Below are 17500 nucleotides of genomic sequence, written 5' to 3'. Positions count from 1 at the left end.
AGGTGGGCAACAGCAATTTAAAAAAGTGGGAAACAGATCATGCCTGATTTTTATCCTGCTGGTTCTGTACATCTCATCCTTACCTCACAGTTTCTACAGTGATTCTCTTCACTCTGATTATAGTTACTAACAAAAAACTCTGCTAGAGACCCAAGATTCTTTCTGGACCTAGGTCCCTGAACCAAAGACCTGTCACTGAAAGCATCTGAATTCTAATGATTTAGTAATAAAAATTGATCATTTCTTATCATCCTGCTTCACCAGTTCAGAAAAGTGGGTTGTTCCCTCCCTGCCAGCAGACAGCTTTTTGTTTGGTATAACTATGAGTACTTACAGAGGTGCAGCTCATCCAGTATGTCACGGTCTGGCAGGCTGGGATCATGGATCACCCCTACAGGAGCAACACAGAATTGCAGGGCAGGACTGGAGATGGTCTTCTGCCTAGCCAGCCCCCTCTCCCTTGGGCTGAGAACATCATGGTGGCAGAACAGGAAGTGGAGACACAAGCTGGAAGCAGTTTATGGATATAGGCAGGGCAGGAGACAAGGCTGGAACCAAAGGCTAGGCCTGGGCTGGAGTCACAGTTGGACAGGACAGGGCAGGGCAAGACAAAGACGAGGCCTGGGCTGGAGACAAGGACTGGCCTGGATAGGACAAGATCAAGATTAGACCAGGACAGGACTAGAACAAGCAAACAAACAAGAAGGCCCAAATAGGGCACAAGGATGGGCTAGGCGAACCTAGAAGGCCTGAAGGCTACAAGGTAGAACAGAAGGCCATAGAACAAAACAGGATGGCTTGGAAGGCCACAGAGCAAGGCAGGAAAGCAAGACAAGGAGGGCCAATGCACAGAGTCAGAATGACTCGATGAAGAGGCAAGAAGTGCATGGAGAGGCTGGGCTAAATAGGTCTGGGATTGCCCTATCATATGATTAACAAGGAGGTGGCTAGAGCGGCTGTTAACAAGGCTCTATGATGACCTCTGCTGGTGGGTGGGGGCTGCATAGCAGACAGGATCATTACAATACCTCCTCCTTTTAAGACCCCTCCTCCAGTAGGTTGGTGTGCTAGACTAGAGTCTCTCTGAAGCTGAGGTGCTGGTTGAAGTGCTAGAGCAGAGTCTCTTTGTGAGTGAAGAGCTGGACTAGAGTCTCTCTGGCGCTGAGGAGCTGGGCCAGAGTTTCTCTGGCACTGGATTGCTGGGCCACAATTCCTCTTGTGCTGGATTGCTAGGCCAGAGCCTCTCTGGCGCTGAAATGTTGGAGCAGAGTCTCTCTGGTGCTGAGCTGGTGGACTGGGCTCCTCCTGGAGCAGGTCGGGTGGACTGGGCCCCTCTTGGAGCAGACCAGGTGGGCCGGACCCCTGCTGGAGCAGATCATCTGGACCTGGTTCCTCCTGGATTGGATCGGATGGACCGAGCCACTCTTGGAGCAGATCAGATGGAAGACATTTGTGGATTCAGTGGAACTAGTTCTATATTTTGCATACCCTTAGGATCATGGTTGCCTTTCTTTTTGTCAAGCAGAGGCAGGTTCTGAAGTTTACCTACCAAGATGTCCTCAGGTGCAGATCTCTCTGTGTGCAAGGGAGAGATGCAAAACCTGCCCTGGAAGCTGGCACTAATTTCAGCTTTGCTCTGGCATTCACAGCAGGGCTGGGGGTACAAACAAGTGGTTTAATCAGAGCTGCTTTACCTCAAAAGGCACAGGCTCTTCTTCTTGTGATCAGAACAGTTCTTAATTCTGTACAGATCAGCCAGTTGGGACAAGGTTAGTGTTAAACTGAAAGTGTCTGGATGCGGAGGAACTGGGCTAGGAGCAGTTGATGACTTACTAATCTCAAAAGCCATGCTGTGCTCTGCAAACTGGAAGATGGTCTCTGAAGCCATTGTAAACCTGGATTCTTCAGCAATGTTCAGTTGTGCAGGCAGTGATTTTAAAATTCCTGAGGTAAACTTTGACTGTTGTAGGAATATTCTCTAGGTCAACTTGAGACTGTATTAAGGTGGATTCAATAGGAATTGAAGTAGTGTCTAGACAAACTGGCATGGCTTGTAATCTATTCCTAGAGTTTTTGCCACAGGCTGCACTTTGAATTATGTATTGTAAATCTTTAATCTTTCAGAGATCTGCTGGGCTGGTGTCCAAGTCACAGGAACTGGCTTTGAAATTCCTGCAATCTGACATAAGGGCATAAGAATAAAGGAAGTGCTGGATTCTGAAGCAGAATTTACTTTTACAGATATTGGTTTTAAATTACTTTGGCTGGTTTTAATTGTGACTGGATCAGCTGAGGTTTTCAGGTGAGCTGAGTTTGTTATATTCTGAGAGGCAAATCTCATGCCTCAGAATCTGCAGTTTGTAGTCTGGGACTCCATTTGAGTATATCACAACTAAGAACAAGTCTCTACATACACCAGGTTTATAATTTTGCATTCTACACACCTCCACTGGGCTGGATTAGGAGAACCATACTTGGTACATTCAAGAAATGGTGGTAGGTTCCAACACTGGCGCAGGTTACAGAAGTAAGCAGCAGAGGTTAAAAAAAAATGTCTTTGCTCAGCAAGGCTGGCACGGAGTCCTGCACCCACTCCTGGGGGGGTTTGTTTGGCCTCTTCATTCTGTCACGGTCTGGCACTGATCACCCCTACAGGAGTGACACAGGAGTGCATGGCAGGACTGGAGACAGTCTTCTGCTAGCCAGCCCTCTCCTCCTTGGGTTAAGCCTGCAGGTTCTGGGAGCCAGCAGGACTTTCCTTCTGTAGAACATCATGGTGGCAGAACAGGAAGTGGAGAAGCTGGATATAGGCAGGGCTGGAGACAATGCTGGAACCAAAGGCTAGGCCTGGGCTGGAGACAGGAACTGGACAGGCCACTAAGCAAGGCAGGAAAGCTGAGAAGGCCACAGAGCAAGGCAGGAAGGCAAGGCCAGGTCGGCCAATGTACAGGATCGCTGTAACTCGACAAAGAGACAAGGAGTGCATGGACAGGCTGGGCTAAAAAGGTGTGGGACTGCCACGTAATGTGATGAGCAAGAAGGCAGCTAAAGCAGCTGTGAGCAAGGCTCCCTGATAACCTCTGCTGGTTGGGGGCGGGGCTGCGTACCAGGCAGGATTTTGACACAAAACCATTATTTTCTGTCTCCAGCAGATGGTAGAACATTGTTTTACTGCAGCAGGATTGTGTCTCCCAGGTGTTGCTTTCCAGCCTGGTGGAAAAAAATGTCTTTTGTTTAGGAGCAGCTACTGGTTTTCAGCACTTCCTTGCCTGTTTGGAAACTGTGACTTAGCAAATCCCCATTAAGGTACTATAAAAACTTTCCTGAACCAAACCATTATCCAATAGCCATTTTTGGAGAGAAAAATGTGTCTGTATCTTTCATCTTTTGGTTTTGGGGATGCGGTGTTCAGACCACAACACCTTTCATATTGTAGATGAGTACCCTGTCACCTGTGGGCTTCCTCCTGACGTGGTCTTTTTGAAACACGGTCCATGTCGGGGGATCGTAAAAGCACTGACATGAATGATTTGGCTTGATGAGGACAATTTGAACTTTTTGCTTGCCTTTAAATACAATAAAACCTTGAACTTTATGGACATTGTTTTGACCTTTTGATGTCCTTCCTCTTCTCATCGGCCATTCATATTTGATGGTTGGACTTTAACCTGTTATCATTTCAGCTTATATGCTGAAACATCGTCAGGTACCTGAGGGCCCTTCACGCGCATTCATTGAGAGCCCAAGCATCTTCATGGGCAGAATCTTCAGTTATGGCCCTGGAGGGAATTTGTAAAGCAGCCACATGGTCCTCCTTGTACACTTTCACAAGACATTACAGACTGGATGTTTATGCCAAGGACGACGTGATGTTTGGTGCCGCAGTCCTCAAAGCAGCTCTAACTTCCTCTCTCCCAGTTTAATTGGGCTTGTGTAGTTCCCATTCATCTGGACTGGTGTAGCAGGATAAGGAAGGAGAAATTTAATCTTACCTGATAATTTCCTTTCCTTGAATCCTGCTACTCCACTCTCTCCAGAAGTTAGGGCCTATGTTGCTTTAAGATGTTCCTGGTGCATTACAAAAAGCTTGAATCTTCTTTGGAAAAAGATCCTGGGGGCACCTGTCATTCTGCTAGTGTTTTATAAATTGTTATTCTCCTCTTGATATTTTGGGGGGAAATAATTTTTCAGAGAAGATACTTGGAGTTTAAAAAGGGCATTTTTCTATAACTCTTGTTGATTAGTTTGTTTCTACTTCTCGTTTTGTCATGAGAATACTGCCTTTGACTGAGCTGCATCCCTCAATACTCATGGTGACATCATAGGAAAAGCTGTGTCCTCTGTCTCCATCAGATGTCTGGACTGGTGGAGCAGGATTCAAGGAAAGAAAATTATTGAATAAGATTCAATTTATCCTTATATGAAAAGTTTTCAATACTCCACAGCACACAGCAAGTATTTTATTATAAAGGACGTTTTTGCTCACCGCTCTTGGTATCAGTATCCTCCTCTCCTCCCTCCAGGCGGACGCTAAAATGAGGCTCTTCCACTTTCAGGATCTCGGCTGTGGGTTCAGGACTGTAACCTTGTTTGCCTGATAGAAAAATGGGAATTGAAATTGTTTTGGTTACTGCCTCAAGAAAAGCAATCCTTGGCTAAAAGTGAAATGATGCTATCAGTTCTGAAAATTCAGTATCCTGGTGGAAGGGGTTAAGAACCCTGTTTGGATTATTATTTATTGAATTTATTTTTGGATATGAAAAAAAAACCCATAACAGAACACACACAGGTTTCTCAAACCTATGGTAATGAAAAGAGTTGCAGAATCTGCTGTATGCTCTGTGTGCTTCCTCCGTCCTGCGCCTACGACTGTGGTCCCTCCTACCTGCTTCCTTCCCTCCTGCTGCTCGCAGTGGGGGACTTCGGAGCTCCTTTCCTCCAGCCTGCCTGCCAGCACCGCCCGGCTCACAGAAAATAAAGCCACAAGCTGCTGGGAGGGAGGAAAGCTTGGCATCTTGGAGCAGCACTGAGTGAGGTCAGAAATAGGGAGGGATGGAAGCAAGGACGACTAAATGAATAGAGGAGAGGAGACAGCACGCGATGAATGAAGACAAAGGGAAGGAAGGGACAGACATGGGAAAAGAGAGACAAAAAGGAGAGCGCATTGTGTGCAGTTCTGGTCGCCCCAGCTCAAAAAACAGAGCAGACACTGGAAAGGTAGAGAGAAGGCGACAGAAAAGCTCCCTTATGGAGAGAGGCTAAACAGGTGAGGGCTTCTTAGCTTGGACATAAGATAGAGGGGATAGGAGTGAGATTTATGAAATCATGAGTGGGGAGGAATGGTTATTTACCCTGTCACCCAACACTATGACTGCAGGAGTCAAAGAAATTAGCAACGGGCAGGTTTAAAACAAATCATAGGAAGTATTTTTTCACTCGGCGCACAATCAAGCTATGGAACCTGTTGCCAGAGGATGTGGTCAAGGCAACTAACAGCGGGGTTCAAAAGATGATGGGACAAGTTCCTGGAGGAAACGTTATTAGCCAGGTAGAGTTGGGAAACCCACTGCTTATCCCTGGGCGTGAGATACAAGAAATGGATCATCTATTTGGGATCTGCCGGGTACCTGTGACCCAGACTGGCCACTGACGGAGACAGGATGCTGGGCTTGATGGACTTTGGTCTGACCCAGCACGGGGTTTCTTATGTTTTAAGAAAAGAAGAGGAGTAAAGGACTGGAGTGAGGAGGAGAAGAGAAGATATCTCACTGTCTCTTTGATACTCAATTTCCTCCTGAAAGAGCCTTTGCCTCCCACACCCCGGCCAACTAGCTTTTTCTGTTTTCTTAATAGGAGGTGTATTGGTGTTTTAGGGCCTGGTGTAATATTTGCAGTGTTGCCTTTTCACAGGTAGGTACTGTTTGAACACTGGGGATTAGGTGGGTTTTGGTTTGGGAGGTTTACTAGATTGTAACTGTAATTTAGTTTGCTCATGGTGTTGTGCTCCGGGTGTGGATCCTTGGGCCGACCGGCAATATGGGACGGTCGGAAGGCAGACACACACAGTGCGGGATGGATCTTCACCTGGAAACCCGTGACCCCACCAGAGGAGCTGTTAGGGCCCGGGTCGCTAGGACTTAGGTGGCTTCGCCCTGGAAGTCCGAGGTCCCCCCAGGAGGAGCCCGTAGGGACCCGGACCGCTGGGACTTAGGAGAGTCACTGGCGTGAGGGAAAACCGAGGACGGACAGAAGTCTGGACTGGTAGCTGAAGACAGGAACGAGGAGGTGTGCCGGAGTCTGGGTATGCAGCAAGTAGTGGCTCCAAGAAGCGAGCCAGAGTCGAGGCAGGCAGTGAACAGGCAGAGACGTGAAACAAACCAGGATCAAGGCAGGCAGCAGGCAGGCAGAATCGTGAGACAAACCAGGATCAAGACAGGCAGCAGGCAGGCAGAAACGTGAGACAAACCAGGATCAAGACACGCAGGATAGCAGCAACTAACTCTCTCCAAGGAGTGACCACGTTGCAAGGCAAAGCAAAGAAGAAAGCTGCGGGTTTAAATCCCCCTCCGGGGCTGACGTCAGAAGGAGGGCGGATCGGCACATCCGGGTGCTGGGAGCTCAAAAGGACAGCCCTCGCGCGCGCGCATTCCCCCGCAGGGGGCGGAGCTATCCTCGGGCTTGCCGGCATCCCCACGAGGAGGACGCCGCTGCCATGCGGCCAGGCCGGCCCGGAATCGCGCGGCTCGCGGCGCAGGGAGGAGACCCACGGGGAAGGTAAGAGCCCTGGTCGCTGCGTAAGCGACTGGGGTCGCAACAGTACCCCCTTTCTTACGGCCCCTCCTCAGGGGACCCGGCTTACCGGGATTGTCCTGATGGAAGCGGGCTAACAGCGATTTGTCCAGAATATTCCGAGCTGGCTCCCAGGAATCCTCTTCAGGACCGCAACCCTCCCATGCCAACAGGTATTCCCAGCGACGAGCCCGGAAACGAACATCTAGTACTTCGCGTACCTGATAGGTAGGTTCTTCATTAGAGGGGGATGATACAGCATCAGTCGAGGGTTGATGGAAACGGGAGAGTACCACTGGCTTCAGTAGAGAGACATGGAACACGTTGTGGACACGTAAAGAGGAGGGTAGACGGAGTCTATAAGAGACCAACCCTATGCGTTCAGCGATAGTGAAAGGGCCACAGTATCTTGATGCCAATTTCTTGGAGCGACCTGGCAAATGGAGGTTTCTGGTGCTTAGCCATACCTTAGTACCGGGTAAGAATATGGGTGCTGGTCGACGGTGGCGATTGGCATATTTCTGCATCTTTTCGGCTGAGGAAGTGAGTCGGCGTTGGACCGACCTCCATAGATGATGAATGTGTTGGGCCACCGTTAGTGCTGCCGGTGAAGGCACGGTAACAGGAATGGGCACCGGAGGTTTCAGGTGGCGACCGAAAACGGTCTGGAAAGGTGATTGTCCTGTTATCGAGTGGGTGTGGTTGTTGTAGGCAAACTCGGCCCAGGGAAGGAGGGACACCCAATTGTCTCCTCTTTCGGAGACAAAACTTCGAAGGAACGTCTTCAAGGACCTATTCATGCGTTCGGTCTGCCCATTGCTTTGTGGGTGGAAGGCTGTAGATAGGTTCAACTGTATCCCAAATTTCCGGCAGATGGCCCGCCAGAATCGAGCCGTGAACTGTGGGCCTCGATCAGACACGATACTTTGCGGAAGTCCATGAGCCCTGAAGATATGCTGTGTGAACAGGTGGGCTAACTCTGGTGCTGATGGCAACTTGGGTAATGGTACGAGATGAACCATTTTGGAGAAGCGGTCTACTGTTACCCATATCACCGTATTGCCCTTGGAAGGGGGTAAATCCACCACAAAATCAGTGGCGATATGGGTCCAGGGTTCCGTGGGAATGGGAAGAGGCTGCAGAAGCCCCCATGGGCGACCGTTCAGAGGTTTCTGCCGGGCGCAAACTGGGCAAGAATCCACGTACAGGCGTACATCCTGGCGCACCTTAGGCCACCAGTAATAGCGGTTGAGAAGGTTGAGGGTCCTCTCCCTACCGGCGTGACCACCAGAGAGGGAATCATGAGCCCAGGCAAGAACTCTTTTGCGGTCCCTGCGAGAGACTACAACACGTTCAACAGAGGATACGATAGTATTGGCTAACTGGACCTTGGCTGGATCGGTAATATACTGAGGGATCTCCTCCTTCTCCTCCGGAATATCATTCCTCGAGAGGGCGTCCGCCCGGACGTTCTTCGCGGCAGGTCGATACTTGAGGAGAAAGTCAAACCGACTGAAAAACAGCGACCAACGTGCTTGTCTGGGGTTCAGCCGCTGGGCTTGGTTCAGGAATTCCAAATTCTTGTGATCGGTGTAGACCGTCACAGGATGAGTCGCCCCCTCCAACCATTGCCTCCACTCTTCTAGTGCCAACTTGATTGCCAATAGCTCTTTGTCGCCAATCCCATAGTTGTTTTCGGCGGAAGTGAATTTCTTAGAAAAATAGGAGCAAGGGAACAAATGGCCAGAAGAGGACTTTTGTGAGAGGACCGCCCCTACCGCAACACTAGAGGCATCTACCTCCACGAAGAATGGCTGAGTGGGATCCGGATGTCGCAAACAGGTGTCATGGAGGAAAGCCTCCTTTAAGTCCTCAAAAGCTTTGCAAGCCTCGGAAGGCCAGATTCGAGTGTCCGCACCCTTCTTGGTTAGGGTGGTGAGAGGTGCCACCAGCTGGGAATACCGTGGAATAAAGTGGCGGTAGAAATTTGCAAAGCCCAAAAAACGTTGCAAAGCCTTCAGGCCCACCGGCCGGGGCCAATTTCGGATGGCAGATACTTTGCTGGGATCCATGCGAAAACCAGTTGCAGAAACGATATACCCTAAAAAGGGCAAGGAATTCTGCTCAAAGAGACATTTTTCTAATTTCGCATATAACCGATGATCCCGCAGAATCTGGAGTACCTGTCGAACATGTCTTCGGTGAGAGGCTAGATCCGAGGAGTAGATAAGAACGTCATCTAAATATACTATAACGCATGATTGTAGGAAGTCCCGGAGGATCTCATTCATTAAGTGCTGGAACACTGCAGGAGCATTGCATAGGCCAAATGGCATCACTAAGTATTCGTAATGTCCATCCCGGGTGTTGAAAGCGGTCTTCCATTCATCCCCGGGACGGATACGAACCAAATTGTAGGCCCCTCGCAAGTCCAGCTTTGTGAATACTTGTGCCCCCTGGAGTTTGTCCAACAGCTCCGGGATTAACGGCAGTGGGTAGCGATTTTTCTTGGTTATGGCATTAAGTCCACGATAGTCTATACAAGGCCGCAAAGACCCATCTTTCTTAGCCACAAAAAAGAAACCCGCTCCTGCGGGCGACTTAGAGGGGCGAATAAACCCCTTGGCGAGATTCTCCGAAATGTACTCAGACATGGCTCGGGTTTCAGGCTGAGAAAGTGGGTATACTCTCCCACGGGGGGGAGTGGAGCCAGGAAGCAAGTCAATCGCGCAATCAAATGGACGATGCTGTGGAAGCAACTCTGCTTTTTCCTTAGAGAACACGTCAGCAAAATCCTGGTAGGGAAACGGAAGCTGAAGCCTGACATCAGTCTGCGCCAGAGGCGTTTGCGGACCCCTCCAGGGCTGGATGCAAGAATGGGAGCAGTGTGCACCCCAACGGACAATCTGGAAATCGTCCCATCGAATCTCCGGGGAATGTAGTTGGAGCCAGGGTAACCCCAGGACCACGGGATATACCGATTTCTCCAAAACCAGGAACAAAATCCTCTCTGTGTGAAGCAGACCAGTCTGAAGGATGATGGGCTTGGTACTAGTAGTTATACTGCCGGCGAGCGGTGTACTCTGAATGGAGGTGACCCGTAAGGGAAGTTCCTGACGCTGCGTGGAGAGCTGAAGGTGTCGTACCAAATCCTGAGTGATAAAGTTCCCTCCTGCGCCGGAATCTATGAGGGCCTTTGTGTTGAAAGAACCCCCCGGATATTTGAGGGTTACGGGTACGGTACAATGAGGAGTTGCATTCAGACAACCTAGGGGAACCTCCTCACTTACCCCTAGGTGCGGGAGTTTCCCGGACGCTCCTTGCATTGGGCCAGGAAATGGCCTTTACCTCCGCAGTATAAACATAAACGCAAGTCTCGGCGGCGTTGCCTCTCCTCGGGGGTCAGAGCGGATCTTCCTAGGTGCATAGGCTCCTCCTGAGAAGACTCTGCTGAGGAGCCGGTGGTCCGAGATCCGGAGTTCGAAGATCTAGCGGTAGCTGACGGTACGGGAACCAGACGGCGAGGGAAGCGCCCTTCCTTCGCTCTTTGCTGCAGGCGTCGGTCGATGCGCCCAGCCACGTTAATAAGTGAGTTCAGGTCCTCTGGAAGGTCCCGAGCTGCAAGCTCGTCCTTTATTCTAGCCGCCAGGCCTTCAAGAAAAACCCCGCGAAGGGCGTTATCGGCCCAACCCACTTCTTGGGCAAGGGTGCGGAATTCCAGAGCGTAGTCGGCTAGGGTTCGTGTCCCCTGCCGAAGCTGGAGTAGTTCAGAAGTTGCGGAGGCCTGACGTGCTGGTTCATCGAATGCTGCTCGAAATTCCTCCACGAACAAACTCAGATCACTCAGGGCGGGATCATTCTTATCCCACATGGGAGATGCCCAGTTTAAGGCTCGACCATCAAGTAATGAAAAGATGTAAGCCACCTTGATTCCATCTGAGGGAAACTGATTGGGTAGCAGGGCGAACCGTACAAAACACTGATTCAGGAAGCCCGCACAAGCCTTAGAGTCCCCAGCAAAACGTGTGGGAGCTGGAAGCTGCGTGGGAGTATGAAGCGTCACCACTGGGGCAGGTATGGCTACCGGAACCGGTGCCGCGGGCTCAACGTCCATACGGGTAGCCAACCGTTCCACGGTGGCCGCCAGGGTGTCCAGTACCTGTTGTTGTTGAACCAAACATTGAGCCAGTCCGGGAATGGCCTGTAGACCAGCTAGGTCTGCCGGATCCATGGCCTTGCAAACTGTTGTGCTCCGGGTGTGGATCCTTGGGCCGACCGGCAATATGAGACGGTCGGAAGGCAGACACACACAGTGCGGGATGGATCTTCACCTGGAAACCCGTGACCCCACCAGAGGAGCTGTTAGGGCCCGGGTCGCTAGGACTTAGGTGGCTTCGCCCTGGAAGTCCGAGGTCCCCCCAGGAGGAGCCCGTAGGGACCCGGACCGCTGGGACTTAGGAGAGTCACTGGCGTGAGGGAAAACCGAGGACGGACAGAAGTCTGGACTGGTAGCTGAAGACAGGAACGAGGAGGTGTGCCGGAGTCTGGGTATGCAGCAAGTAGTGGCTCCAAGAAGCGAGCCAGAGTCGAGGCAGGCAGTGAACAGGCAGAGACGTGAAACAAACCAGGATCAAGGCAGGCAGCAGGCAGGCAGAATCGTGAGACAAACCAGGATCAAGACAGGCAGCAGGCAGGCAGAAACGTGAGACAAACCAGGATCAAGACACGCAGGATAGCAGCAACTAACTCTCTCCAAGGAGTGACCACGTTGCAAGGCAAAGCAAAGAAGAAAGCTGCGGGTTTAAATCCCCCTCCGGGGCTGACGTCAGAAGGAGGGCGGATCGGCACATCCGGGTGCTGGGAGCTCAAAAGGACAGCCCTCGCGCGCGCGCATTCCCCCGCAGGGGGCGGAGCTATCCTCGGGCTTGCCGGCATCCCCACGAGGAGGACGCCGCTGCCATGCGGCCAGGCCGGCCCGGAATCGCGCGGCTCGCGGCGCAGGGAGGAGACCCGCGGGGAAGGTAAGAGCCCTGGTCGCTGCATAAGCGACTGGGGTCGCAACACATGGCTTTCTGAGTGCCAAGTCCACACCCAACATGTGTTACAATAAGCCTGATACCTTATGGCTGCCGGTGTCTTGTTTTGCTCTTTTGCAGTGCCTGTAAATATAATATATGTGGTGTGATATTTTTACTTCAGAAAACTGAACTTTGAATGTCCTTTTCATGTAGAATCTGTTATTATAAATGCATATTTTTTAATTGTGTGTAGGGTGGGCCAGGGACATGGATGAGGTTGAGGTTTGGGGGTGGCAAAGGTTAAACTCAGGGGCCTTGATTCTAGCGCCTCATTCTCACTGTGCCTGGTCCAGAGGAGGCGTCTTTTCCTGTAAGCAATGTTTGGCTCAGCCAGCACCAGCTTTAATCCAAGCTCCGTCACCTGCTCCGTGCAGCTCCTCCCGTGCGCCTGTGATCGTCAGGTTTCCTCCTTCCTCAGATTCCTGGGGCTCCGTCTTGATTCTCTCTTCCTTAAATCGGATTAAGATGTCAGGTTTCACATTGGGGGAGCCTGTTGTGAGGAAAGATGTTTCCAATGAGGTCCCCAGACAAAAATATTTAATTCAACCTTTACCCCCTCTCACCAGCTAAATTTTACCCCAAGTAGCTTTTTACCCAGGCAAAACGAGGGAAGGTGAGGGGATAATTTTGGGGGAGAGGGTTTAAGGTTTAGCTAGATAGCACCGTTATTGAGTGCCACCTGACTAAAAATTTACTCGGGTAAGATAGGTTGACCAGAATTAAAAGCTTACTGGGCAAGTCCAAAATGAGTCTCCTGGCTCAATTTACCCCGGTAACTTGCTGCTGTCTGCCTCACTCAGCATGGACGTCAATTTGTCTGGTCATCCCAGAGCCTATGGGGGTCATTTTCAAAGGAGTTACGCATGTAAATGTGACATACTATCGTAGCAATTTTCAAAAGCTATTTACTCGAGTAAAGTGCACTTACTTGAGTAAATCCTATGGACAATTCAATGGCATATATTGTAGCAATTTTGAAAAGCCCACTTACTTGAGTAAAGTGTATTTACTCGAGCAAAAACCAGTTTTGCTCGAGTAAATTCTTTTTAAAATCTACCCCTATATGAATAGTGTAAGCAAGGTCAGATTTCTGCTGTTTTCACAGGCACTGCCACCGGTGCATAGTTAAGAAAGAGGGGTGCTGCTGTGCTGATCATCATCAGAAATCCATTCTAACAGTATCCTGACCATTTTAATAGCAAAATGGGCAATTCTATTCCCAATTGCCACAAACATGACTGGTGTGCATACTGCTATTCCAGAAAATATGCTGAGAATTTCTGCCACAAGGGATTTTAGGGGTGATAAAACATTTCTTTTCATCCAACTACCACAGATCATATATCAAATTCTGCCTGGCACTTTATTCATTATAATTATGTGAGACAGGGTGGGAGATGTCTTCTCATCAAACTCCAAGAATTCTTAGAAAGGAGAGAAGAAAGACGTTTGCTAGGCCAAGACTCTGTTCGACATCACAGGAAGGCCCTGCTGGAGACCCGGGATTCATTCTGGACCTGCGGCACCACTGTCCCCTCCAGCGCTTTCAGGTCAGACACACACCTGGCCTCGGCCCTCTTGGTGGTGGAGCTGGACTGCTTTTATCTAATTCTTTGCATTCCCATCTTATACTTTACTGAAATACAATCTGCTGCTCTGGACTTCCCTCACCTTTTACAAATCACTGCTCTTCCCCATCCTCCAGTTGAATCTTTCTGTGATTGCTCAGTGCCTGGGACTTCTCCTCTTCCGCGGGGTAACACTGGGGCATTCTCTTTAATCTCTTCCTCTGTTTCCTCACGCTCCTGGGCACACACTAGGGCAGGCCTTGCCTAACTTTCTTTGGATTTGGGGCAGTGGCTGGTGGTGAAGAGATGGGAGGATCCCCCTCTGATGTCTGCCACAGCTCCTTCAGGGTCCAATTTACTAAGCCTCATTTCCCATTCTGGGTCTCGGGAGGGAGGGGCTGAAAGCTCTGTAAAATCAGGTCCTTAATTTCAATTTCAATTAATGAGCCCCACCAGTCTCTCTCTTTCATATACCCCCCTCCCATCACCCACCAGTCTCCCTCTGTCTCAGTTCCCCTCACCTTACCCCAGCAGTCTCACCCCACCACCAAGTAACACCCCAGTTGGTCACCTCCACCCTAAAGGTCAGCACCAGTCAGTCACCCAGTACCCATGGCCAGCTTTAACCAGCAGCACCCCCAGACTCCAGCTAATTACCGGTGTGGGTCACCACAACAGCTGTTCTGTTCAGGTCAGGACCACGCAGCTATCAGCGAGTCTGAACCACACAGTGCCCGAGCTCCTGCACGAGTCTCGCGCTCTCAGGTCTGGTGAAATTGCGAGACCAGCATGGAAGTTTTGATCCTGTATGGCTCAAAGTCAGAGCCATGCAGTGCAGACCAGCAGGGAACAGCTGTTCCTCTTCATCCAGTCAGAGTGGTCCATCCGAATGGGTTCTGCACACCAACCAGCAGATGGAGACAGAGATCAACAAGCTCGCTGATGTCACTCCACATACACCTCTGTGCCAACACCAACCTGCCAGTATTGTCTGTCTCCAGCAGATGTTGGTCGTGCCTAATGTGCTGTGGACTCTGGCCTAATGACTAAGCTTAGGTTAGAGACTAGTTCTCCTTCCGTCATTTGAGCCAGACTCTGCCTCTGGTGTTTGAACCGACCTGCTTGCTTCCTCCTTCTGTTGAGTAGCTTGAATCCAGAGGACTTCCAGGAGCACCCCCCATCAGGCAGTTTAACCCATCTGAAGAAGGGAAACAGACACTGGGAGCAAGAGAGGGGTTAACATCCTCTTACCCCACCGGTGCCAAAATACAAAATGGCACCGGCTGACCTTAGTGAAGATGTCCAAGGAGAAATGTTATACCCACTTGTTACAGGAGGGGGAAGCTCTTCCGACGTCTCCATGAAGGGCGGATCTTCTTCTTCTTTAACGCTCGGTGAGAACACAGACGTTACGATGGGAAGGCCTGGGATGAGAAAACAAACCTGGCTAGAAGGAGTCACCCAGGACCTGCTAATATTATGTTAGGAAAGGGATTTTAGGTCTCCAAATATCTGATGCTAATGCCCCATCTCCTGTGATGTGAAAATGCAAAAGCCCTTTAAATCCAGAACATCTAGAGGTCAATATTCAAAGGGTCATTTATCAAACCGCAATGTGGGGTTATCGCGGGTGAGAACGCCCTACCTCACGCTGTAACTACTGCATCGCGGCGGTAACAAGTTAATTAGGGGATGGGGAGGACTATGGGCGGGGTTGGGACCCGGTAGCGCTGGGGGAAATAACACCACCTTTTCCTTCCCCAAACCCCAAGACGGGAGCGGGAGTCTCTTACTTGCTCCTGGCACATCCAGCATTGACCAACCTTATTATCCTCTTACTTACCCATGGTGGGGTCCTTCACGTGCTCTCTTCCCTCCTGCTCACAGCGTGGCGGGAAATATTTCCCATCTTCCTTTTTAATCTTGAACATTACATCAGGATTAAGAATTGAATAACCTAAAAGGCAAATTACATTTTGAGGACTTGATTTTCAAAGCTTTTTACAGGCATAAAACTTTGTTGTCTGTGTGGGTGGCAGTGGCCTTTTGAAAAACGCCCGGGGGCTTGTGCACGTAACAGCCCTCACGAGAGCGATTCCAGGGAGCAGAGCTGAGAAAAGCCTTTACGTGCATATATGAGCGTACATATATGCGCACACCCAGTCACGGGTTTCCCTGCACGCCGGGGAATTTTTATAGCAAACCTTTCCTTTTTCCTACAGGCAGACTTCAGTCCTATGCAGGTCACTTGTTCTTACACAGCCCCCAGGAGGGGAGGGCTGGAGTAATTTCAGCTGCTGCCTGTTCTGATCGAGGTGTGTGTGTGCGCGTGTGTATCTTTGCCCAAGAAAGCTCAGTGAGGAGAGACGGTGGCAGCCCCTTGATTAAGATTAAACCTTGGAGGATTTCTGGCTCGTCATTTCTCTCCAGGACCCTCCTAGGTGGAGGCATTGCTGGTGCCCGTCTTCTCTGCCAGCCTATGCCCTCCTGGAGAGGAGGATTCCCAGCCTCTGGTTAGAAGCATTGGAGAAGGAAAACTCAAATTATGGGACATAAACATAACTCTGTCTAGACACTAGCGAGAGGGAGAGAAAGGGGATACCTGACTTGTGACATCTGGTTACCACCTGCAGGCAGGGGCGGATTCCTGCTGACGACCGGCCCGGGGATTCGCCACCCAGGAGATACCACGTGGTCTGCCGAGCGCAGCTATATCACGGCCGTGCTCGCAGACCACGTAACTAGAGCGACCGGCCCACCGGGGGATGCCCGATCCCCCGATAGGCCAATCCACCCCTGCCTGCAGGGGTCACAAGCTGCACAGGAGAGTTATCTACTGCAGAGCTCTCATATCAGGCCCTTACACAGAAGCTGTGGCTCTCAGGAGGGAATCAGAGAGGAACAGGCTCCCTCCTTGCCAGATTCCAGCTAGTTTTGGATACAGCCTGTATTTTAACATACAAAAGATTTACCTTACGGCACAGAGCAGCATCTTTTGCCAGGCCTGCGGCAGTGAAGTTTCTCACTGACCCCTGGAGAGTCACAGCAGCTCCTGTTGGACTTGGGATGAGATCAGCAGCCAGACCCTAAATTTTAGGAGCCCAAGGGACCTGGCACCTGGGTTTTTGTCAGCACACATCCTGCAATGCGTCTATGGGAAGTAGATGATAGAAAACACAGATTTACCCTGTGACATGAGGACGCCGTGAATCTCCTTGATGACCTTCTTGTACAGCTCCTTCTGCCATTCTCCCAGAAGGCCCCACTCCGCTTCCCAGAAATAAGCAGCGACGTCCCTGAATGTGACCGATGCCTGGAACAGCAAACAGGACACCCTCAGCCCCTCTGCCTCCAAATTCATTATAACGTGTGCAATAAATTGTGTTATGTTGTGGATATTCTGTGGATTATAGCTAAGATAATAAACATTGTTTTGACATTATATTTTGTAATGCTATGTATTTTTTTTTAGATTGGTTTGTCTAGTATACTTTTCCATTATTGATAATAAAAATACATACATTATATATATATATATATATATATATATATATAAAAAATAAAGTGTGTTTGTGTATGTGAGAGAGTATGTGTGCCAGTGTATGTGAAAGTTTACTCATTTCCATGAGTGTGTACATGTCTGAGTAAGCATGCTTGTGTATATATGAAAAAGTGAGTGTGTACATTTGTGTGAGTGAGAATGTATACTGTGTGTGTTAGAGATGTTTTTTTTCTACTGCTTTAAATAGGAAAATCAATTAAAATGATAAAGATGTCATTAGACTGGATGTCTGATGATGATCAGCACAGCAGCACCCCTCTTATCTCTATATTGGTGGCAAGTGCTGAGCTCACTTGTTCTGAGAATATTTATTTATTTAAAAACTTTTTTATACCGGCATACATCCAAACTAAAGGTGGAAAATACATCAAACAGGGACTAGGGGTGGGACTAAGTGTAAAAGGAGGAGGCCGAAAGATAGCACACAGAGTCAGGTAATATATAAATAACAAGATAGATATAAGAAACTATCAAAATTAAATAGCAAGATAACAATATCAAAA

The 17500-nt window shown here is 49.7% G+C and overlaps 1 protein-coding gene across 5 annotated transcripts in view; it reads right to left on the bottom strand.

Moving 5' to 3' along the window:
- LOC115080181 (zinc finger protein 665-like) overlaps positions 1–17500 on the bottom strand; it is a 172387-nt gene that overhangs the window by 146141 nt on the left and 8746 nt on the right. Inside the window, exons 6-10 of one of the 5 annotated variants that reach the window (XM_029584291.1) lie at positions 16622–16748; positions 15279–15392; positions 14761–14859; positions 12229–12357; positions 4487–4594 (exon numbers count right to left, since the gene is read on the bottom strand). The exons of the other annotated variants lie outside the window; for them this stretch is intronic. Coding sequence (XP_029440151.1) covers positions 4487–4594; positions 12229–12357; positions 14761–14859; positions 15279–15392; positions 16622–16748 — 577 coding nt within the window. The remainder of the gene's footprint in view (positions 1–4486; positions 4595–12228; positions 12358–14760; positions 14860–15278; positions 15393–16621; positions 16749–17500) is intronic. 5 annotated transcript variants of the gene reach the window in all.

This window comes from Rhinatrema bivittatum, chromosome 19, assembly GCF_901001135.1.
Source record: "Rhinatrema bivittatum chromosome 19, aRhiBiv1.1, whole genome shotgun sequence".
Taxonomy (NCBI): Eukaryota; Metazoa; Chordata; class Amphibia; order Gymnophiona; family Rhinatrematidae; genus Rhinatrema; species Rhinatrema bivittatum.
The sequence above is the reverse complement of the archived record's forward strand: the minus strand, read 5'-3'. Positions and strand labels throughout refer to the sequence as shown.